Source organism: Lupinus angustifolius, unplaced genomic scaffold, assembly GCF_001865875.1.
Source record: "Lupinus angustifolius cultivar Tanjil unplaced genomic scaffold, LupAngTanjil_v1.0 Scaffold_3_49, whole genome shotgun sequence".
Classification (NCBI taxonomy): Eukaryota; Viridiplantae; Streptophyta; class Magnoliopsida; order Fabales; family Fabaceae; genus Lupinus; species Lupinus angustifolius.
In genome coordinates this window covers 1-10,582 of record NW_017716865.1, presented here as the reverse complement: position 1 = coordinate 10,582, position 10,582 = coordinate 1, and the positions used below count along the sequence as shown (strand labels likewise).

The window sequence follows — 10,582 nt, the reverse complement described above, 5'->3', positions numbered from 1 at the left end:
CATGAATCTTCATAAGCTAAGGTACCAGACATCTTTTAATATATATTAATATATTATATTAGGATGGTTTGACCCATTTTAATAAGAGAAGAAAAATGCAAAAATATTTGTGAGAACTTGTGAGGTATACCTTTGTGAGAACAGCGCCATTAACCCTCGTATCGACGGCGTGGTGAGAGGAATGTACCCTCCTTCTCTTAGGTTTCAGTGATTCTTAGGTTGATGAGAATTAGTATTTGGGGTTGATAGAAGAATTATGAGTGTTTGCACAACAAGGGTTTTGAGAACGGTTTGAGCATGTATGTTTATCTCCTATAGAATGATTTATAAAATAATAAATAAATCAATGAATATAATAAAGAATGTTTTTTTTAAAACTAAAACGAGAACACTTAAAAACCATGGTCAAATGTGTATAAAACAAATTATAAAAATAACCGTTGTCTAATGTACTTTCAGACCATGGTTTTAAAATTGTAGTACATATGTTTTTCTAAAACTCATATGACAACACTTTAAAATCGTGGTCAAATAGGACATGAAATCAAATTTGGGGAGGATAAAGACCAAAGGTTTTTCCAAAAAGTGGATTGCGTAAGAGGTAGATGAGTGATTTAAGGGATTTGTGTAAGAGATGTGTACTTTTGCTTGTTTGACAAACAAGCTTCGCTTATGAAAGTGATGTAACCTTTTTGGCAAGACATTTGTGATTAAACCATGCCCGATATTGTCGGCTAATACTTGGGCGGATATTAAAAATATCTCAATTTCGGTTTACGGTTAGAACTTCGAAACACGAAATTTGGAGTGAAAAATATTTAGAATTACGCAATCGGAATTCGACTCTGAGTTATGGAACTCAAGAACATGTATTTGGGCCGAATTTGGGCGAATTTGGGTCCGACAGCATTTCAAAAACTTTCAGTCACAGAAAATTACGAAAATTTACCATAAAATAAAATAAACACAAAAAAAGACTAACACTTGACTAAGGTTTAGCCTAAATCAATACCTATTAATTTCTAAAATTAATCTTTGGTAAAATAAATAATTAATAAAACATACACAGAAAATTCACGGTGTTACACCGTCCAACTTGAGGGGGGTGTTAATTTCTTTCCTTTATTACCTTAAGCTTCAAGAAACTATGGCTTCTCTCCATCTCTCTTTATTCTTTTTCTGTTATGTTTAGTTATGCCTCATTGGGCCTCTTTTATCTTCTTAGCCTTTTTCTTTCTTTGTTTTCTGTTTGGACTTGCTTTTCTTCAACCCAGATTCTCTTTGTTAGTTAGGAGATTTCTATTTATAGGTTGTAGGTTAGTTTTGTTGGTTTTCAATTTTACCAAATTCAACTCTCTTTCATCTTTAAAGAATCTCTCTATAAATTTCTCTTTGCAAGATTGAATAAATATTTTCTTGCATTTTTCTTCTCTTTTTTCGATGTGCCATTTCTCTAAGACATGTGTCAGTCTCCTTCCACTCATATCTCTGCAAACATCAAAATGTTCGTTTTTTTCCTGCCCCGCTTTCATCGTTGCGTCAGAAGGAGTGATATGAACCCTTCCTTTAGCCCGTTAAGGCGAGGAAGGAGGTGAATGGTGGGGGAGGTGTTGATGTTGTGAGTGAGATGGTGGAATTTTCTTCATCCGAGAGGAGGCAGTTTCTGATAAGTAGGCGATGGTGGTGCGTTGGGATTCAAGTGAAGTGCAAAAGGTGGGACTTTATGGAATGGAAGAATCCATATAAATTTAGATATTTGATACTCAATATTTTCTCTAATAATACTTGCAGACCACCCATTTTGCCTGTTTGAAATGAATGCGGATGAAAATGACATGTTAGACAGACATTTTAGGATGAATAAACATGTTGTTCATACTTTATCTGTTCAATAAGAGTAGACAATTAAACCTCATTCGCTTTGATCAAATTACAAATGATAAGAGTAAATAGGTTTAAATTAACTTGGGTAATATGTATATTTTTATTGTGGTAATCAACATTTGACTTCTGTTAAAAAAACTAGAATAATTTTCTATTTTATTTTTAAGTTTTAATTTAATCAATAGAAAAAATGTTGATTTCTTTATTTTGGTTTCAAATTGATCTCTAACAAAATAAAGGACTAATTTACTATATATCTTTCTAATAGTCAATATCACCATTCTATTATAATAGTGTTAAATAGATTTGATAAAAAAACGCATACAACCATTGTGTTTATGTAAGAAAATACATACTTAGACAATGGAATATGAATATATGAGGAATTTGACATATTATGGTGTCAATCTTATTTTATTAATTCATAAATATTATAAAGATAGAAATTTAAATTGACTTTTTATTTTATTAAGAATCAACTTGAAAGGTACAAATAAGATAAATCTAAATTTAAACTTTGATAAGAAAAAATGAACAAATTAAAACTCTGAAGGGTATAATTTCAACTGATTTGAAATGACCTTTTTCTTATGTGTTGGGAAACCACATAACCAACAAATAAGCATGTTCAACCTTGTTAGATATATGAACTAGCTTAAGCTCTCAAAAGCCCTATTGAAAATACATTTGATCATTTTGACCTGCATCAATAAGAGTCGAATTCGTTTGACTTCTAGTGAGTCTGTTCGTACCATGTAAAATATGCTTTTCCGAGTTTAAAAAATAGATTGATATTTAACTTAGGTGATTGATTTGTTGCCTAACAATTAGTTAAAAAATTAGCTCTTATTAAGGTAAGCTCTTTTACCAAACAATACTAACACTACCACATTTTTGACCTACAGCAACGGTTAGAAACCGTTGCCAATTATGAAAAAACCGTTGTCTTTATCATAGGCAACGGTTTTGCAACTATGGTAGTCTAAGGCGTTGCCTTTTGTTTAGGCCACGGTTTTTTGACTTTTGGCAACAATTTCATAAAACCGTTGTCTAATATTTAAAATAGACAACAGTTTTCCTTCATCGTTATAGGCAATGGTTAAAAACCGTTGCCTATAAGATTTGGTGAAAACCGTTGCCATTTCCCATACATGCAACAACTTGAAAACCGTTGTCTTTGGTCATTTAGAATAGGCAACAATTTGAAAAACCGTTGTCTTTGGTCATTTAAAATACGCAATAGTTTTCATTCATTGTTAAGATCAACAATTAAAAACAATATTTAAAACCATTGCCTATATTTTGTTATAAAAAATGTAATATTTATTTATTCAGCTATTTAAGAACAGTTTTGTCACTATATTACACAATTATTTTACCAAACATCACATTCAACATATAGCTATGATAAAAGTACTTATATATATAAATTAAAAAGTCATACAATTATATATCTCCTTGTATTCGGAAGAATCTCTCCAATTTATTCACCCAACTATAAGCATTAGTATAGATAGGAATTTTTAACTTATTTATCAAAAAAGATACTACAAAAGACATAGAGTTATGTATCCATTATTGGTTAACAAACTATAATTAGAATCTAAAATAGGAATTCTTGACATATGTCAATCATCGAAACCAAAATACAGATTCATCTTCATCTTCCTTATGAAGCAAGTTATCTTCCAAATGATTTTGCTGTAAAGATATAAATTAAAAATAATTAGTCAAACATAGTGTAGAGTCTACAAAACTACTAATACGAAAACTAATCAATCTTCCTTATCGGTGCTCTTATGATATGAGTTGTAGGAGAGTTTAGTGGAAGTTGCTAAAGAGGAGGCAAGTTAACTGGCAGGTCACCAAAAAATGTTTTCATCGCCGAAACGATTATGTTACATGGACTGGAAAATAATTTCAATAGGTGATGTTCTCTATAAATCTTTAAATAAGACTTTATGTGAATTATTAATAAAAGTAAGATAGTACAAATTTTTAGTATCTTATGAGACAGAGGTAGTATGAATTATTAATAAAAGTCCAAGTGTCTAAGAAAACATGGTTGCTCATCCTACAAAATACTAAGCAACAAACAGCAACATGCAGCAGTACAAGAATGTTAACATAGTTCTTCTCTAAAATAATTAGTAAATTTCTACATGCCTATGATTTTAAGTAATGAAATGCAGTCAACATAACTACAGACCAGAAAGGTATCTATTCATATACCACATAGCATGTATACAATATTAGACTTATTAAATCAAAAGTAAAAAAGAATGTACACTATAAACTCAAATTATAATCAAATAATAATTTAAGCATGTAAATAATAGAAAAAACAAGCAGGCCAAATACAGACCACCAAGTTCAGATGTGGATGAAATGTTGTGTGAATAGAACAACCTCGAACAATTGTTTAGAGGAATACCCCTACTTGTGCCAACTGATCACAATCTTGTATATATATTAAAGGGCACCTTCTTCTCCCTACAACATGAGCATAATCAAAGGTTACATGAATCTTCATAAGCTAAGGTACCAGACATCTTTTAATATATATTAATATATTATATTAGGATGGTTTGACCCATTTTAATAAGAGAAGAAAAATGCAAAAATATTTGTGAGAACTTGTGAGGTATACCTTTGTGAGAACAGCGCCATTAACCCTCGTATCGACGGCGTGGTGAGAGGAATGTACCCTCCTTCTCTTAGGTTTCAGTGATTCTTAGGTTGATGAGAATTAGTATTTGGGGTTGATAGAAGAATTATGAGTGTTTGCACAACAAGGGTTTTGAGAACGGTTTGAGCATGTATGTTTATCTCCTATAGAATGATTTATAAAATAATAAATAAATCAATGAATATAATAAAGAATGTTTTTTTTAAAACTAAAACGAGAACACTTAAAAACCATGGTCAAATGTGTATAAAACAAATTATAAAAATAACCGTTGTCTAATGTACTTTCAGACCATGGTTTTAAAATTGTAGTACATATGTTTTTCTAAAACTCATATGACAACACTTTAAAATCGTGGTCAAATATATATAAAAGAAATTATAAAATAACCGTTGTCTAATGTACTCAATGACCACGGTTTTAAAACTATGGTATATAAATATAAAAAATTAACAATTAAAACAACACCATAAAAAAATGTGGCCTAATATACTTAATGACAACAGTTTTAAAACCGTAGAGAATTAAAGCGTTGTCGTAGATAAAAAAGGAAGTAATGTATAGATAACTTCTTTTGTCATATTAATAAGCTACTTTAGGTTCTGGTAAGTACAGTTTATTAGGCTGATGGTAATCCATGTCTTTGAAACATTTATAAAACCATCTTGTGAATGGATCTTAGAGCTTCCTTTCATTTGCATGTATGTTTAATAGGATGAGCCATGCATATGATCATTGTTTCCATTATCATTAATAATATTGATATCTTGTAATGTAATTTCTATTAATCAGCATGTAGTAATCTAATCTCTATTATAATTATTCATGTTATTTCTGTAATTAACATGGCTAGCTTTAATTTCCTAACTTTTTCATTTTTATCACAATCATCACTATAATGCTTTAAATTAATTCGATGAAAAATCAAGACTCTAGCAAGTATGATAGTCTGATACTATTATGTCAAAATGATAAAATTGAAACTATTATGACAAAATGATAAAAGTGACATAAAAAGATAGAGAATTAAATTGATTTTTTTTCATTTGAAATTTTATAATGTAAGAAAATATATATAAAAAATTATGCATTTCTGATCTATTCAGTCATCTTCATTCTTTATTTTGGTAGAACTCTTTAATATAATTATGTATAAAAAACTCTAACACTATCAGTGCATACATTTTTTTTCTCAACAATCAAACATTTATTCGATGAGGATAACACCTTGTAAAATGTGCACAACTATGCTATAGTTCACTAGGTACAATAAGTAATCCATTTTATTCAATTCATTTTATTGACAAAATTTTAATAATTATACAACTTATTTCACTTAAACTTTTGATAATAATTAAAGGAATGAATTAGGAGGATTTAAAAATCCTAGTACACAAATGTTTGTATCTTATAAAAACTCACTTCTATTTTATTTTTTAAAACTATTGCAAAGTCCTCATTTTATTCCCACATTGGTGTAGATTCTTCAATCATCAATTCATAGGATCATATAGTATAAAGTTGCGTATATGCACTCTCTTATGTTGTTGAGAGTCATGAAGTTTGCATGAAAAGTAGACCAAACCAACCAAACAACTACACAAATATCTCTCTATATATTACATGCTAGTTAATTAACAGCATGTACTCAAGAAATAAAATTATCGAGATTAATTTCCTTAACAATGAAAATGGCAAGAGCAATAACCATTAATTGCTTAACTACCCTTCTAGCTATATCCCTTATAATTCTCTTTTCAAGTTCTGAAGCTAAGGTTTCAATTTCATGTCCCATAGTTATTCAGAATATTAAACCTTGTTCTGATTTCCTATTAAATGGTAAAGACCCATCTCAAGAATGTTGCAATGGTATCAAGATAGTGAGTGGTGAAGCTGAAGGACAAGAAGATAGAACAAGTATATGTCAATGCATCAAACAAGGACTATCTGGTTTAGGAACATATGATCCTAAACTTATACCTCAACTTCCTCAAGCTTGTGGATTGTCTATGATAGTTCCTCCTATTGATCAGAACACTGATTGTTCCAAGTAAGGTTTTTCTTTTGGTCTATTAATTTGAGTGTTTGATTCACAATATTATCAAATGAGACTTTATTTTGGACATCTAGAAATGACAATTTTGAGACAATTTAGAGTTTATATCATATTTATATTTTGTATATAAATTGTGGTAGAAATTGTTAGAAAATAAGTCTTACATTGTCTATCTCGTTGTCTCGAAAATGGTTTAAATATACGTTTTAACTACTCTTATTGACAATTAGTTTTAAGATGAAACATTAACATGATATCAGAGTCAAAAGTCAAAATTCCTTCTGATTGCCATGGACCAAATGATACTCTTTAAGTCTTGTTCGGACCACCCACACAAAAAAAGGTTAAATGTTATTTATATATATTTTTCCAAAACAAGGTTTATTTGGACCTCCAACATTTTTTTTTGGGATAGAATTAATCTCAATCAAATACATACTATTTGTAGAAAAATGTCAGAAACTTACTTTTTTTTAACAATCTCTTGAACATGTTCTTTGTTAGAGAGTGAACTTGTGTTGATTTAATAAATCCGGCTCAAACTTCCTCAATAATAGCAAGAATATGCAATTTTATTCTAGAAGCTAAGGATTTTTTGTAATACTTATATACTGCTAACTGCAATAGTTGTTGGAAGTTAGAAAATATGATGATAATTACTTCTTTATTATGGTCATGCAGGATAAATTTTATGAAGTAATTAACATCAATTGTGCTTGGAATGTTTACTACTTATATGGTGCAGAAACTATTCAGGAATTTACATAATATTGTTATAAGAAATTAGAAAAATAAAATTGGATGTACATGTAAGCCATGAATAAATAAGTACATATTGTCTTATACATATCAAACTTCTCTTTGTCAAATGGAAATAAATTAAAATAAATTTATCTTCATCTTTTCCTCCTATTTCCTATTTCCTTTGTTTAATTTGAAATTTAATTTCTATTTTAATTTCTAAGCATGCCATAAATATTTCTTATCGATTTTTAAAAATATCATTGATTGAAAATATGAGGTTAAAATGAGATGATTATTTTTATAGTACTACCAAGAGTATCTCTTACCTTTTTTGTAAGTAACTAATCTCTTTCGGAGTTTGTGACTGTCCCTTCGAACAATTGTCATTTCCAGAAATCAAACCATCAGCCTTGAAGATCTAGTAAAGTTTTACAATACTAGACCAATATTTTGTTGATAAAATAATATGAGTATTGGAATTATTATTTGACACTAATGATGCAAAATTACCATAAAAATTCATATTCTCAATTTCTCATATATAATGCTCATAGTCGAACATTCATTCCCATCTAAAATATACCAAACCTCATAATAAAAAATAATAGAAAAATAATGAAGCATATATTCAACTGAGTCATGTACTAGATGGTATTGCAGTAAAGATGACTTGAACAAATAGAGCAGTTTTCTCTTTTTAGACTTATGATATATACATCGAGCTACTTGTACTTCAGCAACTGTAACCAATATGATACATTTATTCCTCCTAATTCTACATTTTCTAACAATTTTAAACTCAAATATATTTCATGGCTCACAAACATTTTATTATAATTGGCTATGTTATGAACCATTTTTCTCACAATACAAAATACATCATCAAGCTTGCATGGTTTAACAAAACTTCTAAGAACCTAGTGCATCTTCTTACAACAATTATTTCTGTTGGAATGCGTATCTAAACATTTTCCGCTAGAGACAGTATTTTTGTTCTTTTTTCATCAAGTATTTAATTTAGTAGTGTAGCAATATAGTAAACAATAATCAGGATAATTTCTTCATTTCCATAATATTTTATCAACGATATAATCTTCTAGGAAGAAGGCTAGTTTATTTTTTGATTCTTTAGGAAAGCAGGGATGCTTTAAATATAATAATCTTTGGGCTTATGGGGCTGAAATGTATTTGGTCCCTTTGAGCAGAGTGAGGCAATTGTAAGCACTGCTTGTCAATCAAATGATTAAGCATACAAAGTTTTTGTTTTATGAATTGCATACATTTGTATTAGTCCCTGAAGAATTCTGTATTATCTTCTTCCAACCTCTCCCATACTAAATAATTCAAAAAAGGGAAAAAAATACTTCAATTATCAAACTATGTTTACTTCTTCATCAAACAACCCATGGAATAGACAACCATTTTATATAATAAATATTTTAATAACATTGCATTGTTGTTTTTAGAATGAAGATGGATATATATATATATAGGGAGGGAATCCACTTACTCCAAGAGTAAGTTTTTTAAACTCACTCTACATCCTAACCATCAATTCTAGGTAAATCCAATGGTTTGAATTAGTGAGTAGATCTAAACCATTAAATTTCTCTAGAATTGATGGTTAGAATGAGAATAAGAGTAGAACAAAAATTAAAAAAAAATAGGTACTTGTAGTAGTAAACACAGGTTGTATCTTATCATGAGTCAAGAGTGCATTCATTGCTTCATCTTTACCCATATCTAATTGTAGGCACCTTTATATCAAATACTTGACCTACAAAAATTGTTTGAATGTTTAACATACTTAATGAAGGGCCAAATAGATTAGCCCAAATTAGCTTCTAATATTTTTCTTCTAAAAGTATGATATAGATGGATTATAAACAATGGATTTTCTTACATAAGTTGAGTATAATAACGGACCTCAATGATGTTTCTCATATTTGACATTATAAGTTTAACTAACCCACTATCTTTCCTTGCATTAGCTTTGTCCATTGCTATTGAATTTGGCCTAATATGTACATATTAAGCATAGAGGATGAGATTGATACAATGGTAAGGGTGTTGCTTAGTGATCATGAGGTATAAGAATGTTGCTTAATAACATTGTCTTATATTTCATATATTCTCTCACCACTTATTGCACTCACTCATTTAATTTGTTAGATATAAGAAAACGAATGGTTGAGATTGAGTGTAACTAGTGTAACTTAAAATGAATGTAAAAGGATCACTCCTCATATATTACAATGATAATAATTTATGTATATTTTATGATTGATTTTAATAAATTACACCCAAAAGAATCAATTCATTATTGCAATTAAATCAAATCAATGATATTGTTTTTGCTTAAGCCATAAGTACAGGTAGAACAATAATATAATTAAAATGAATAAATAGGTTATAATTCATTACAAACTCCCACACCCCATTAGATGATTTACCTTCAAACTCTCACACCCCATTTTTTAGGGATTCTTGCTTCCTCATTCATTATGAAGAATAAGAAATAATAGGTAAAATATTAAAGAGATGAATATCATTCATGCATAATTATAACTAAATAATAAATAGATAGGATAACATAAGGGAATCTTCTAATCGAAGTTTACCACTCATCTTAATCTTAATTATTATTATATTGTTTCTCATCTTTCCTTACATTAAAGGTCCATAATTATGTGTAACTCTTGACATCTTCTTATTCTCGTTTTTATTATTAGATTCCTTACATTTCGAATCATCTTATTTTTTTTATTAATTCTAAAAGACATATTATTGTATAACACGAGGAAAGGAAATGACTTTTGAAATTGAAAATTTATTTGACGAAAATAATCTCTTCTTTGGACAGTTGTCAGAAATCTATTAACAATAATAAAAAAAACTCCTTCATGCCACATGTCACATGTCACTCTCTTATTCCCTCATGTCACATGTCACTTTCTCCTTCCCTCATGCCACATGTCACCTCCTCCTCACATATTTTTCTTCCTACTTTTTATATATTATATATTTTATATGCTAATAATAATTTAATATTAATTAGTGATTTGTTCATATCGCTACCCCACTAAAATTGAGTGTTTACAACATCTATGTTTTGTTATGTTAAAAAGTAATAGTCATTGAACATTAGATGAAATTGAAATCATTTTTCACATTCAAATTATTTCTTTACATTAATCTATCTATATAAT

General features: G+C 29.0%; 1 protein-coding gene and 1 long non-coding RNA gene across 2 annotated transcripts; one reads left to right on the top strand and one right to left on the bottom strand.

Moving 5' to 3' along the window:
* Positions 1–6,035: 6,035 nt before the first annotated feature.
* Positions 6,036–7,505, top strand: LOC109337238 (non-specific lipid-transfer protein-like). The gene is made up of 2 exons (XM_019574164.1): positions 6,036–6,623; positions 7,311–7,505. Exons 1-2 carry the CDS (start codon positions 6,259–6,261, stop codon positions 7,327–7,329), a joined length of 384 nt encoding a protein of 127 aa, XP_019429709.1. The 5' UTR covers positions 6,036–6,258; the 3' UTR covers positions 7,330–7,505.
* Positions 7,506–8,643: 1,138 nt separating this feature from the next.
* LOC109337239 lies at positions 8,644–9,150 on the bottom strand. The gene is made up of 2 exons (XR_002106422.1): positions 9,045–9,150; positions 8,644–8,707 (listed from the first exon to the last, which is right to left on the bottom strand). It is a non-coding gene; the product is annotated as an uncharacterized LOC109337239 (long non-coding RNA).
* Between the last annotated feature and the right edge of the window lie 1,432 nt (positions 9,151–10,582).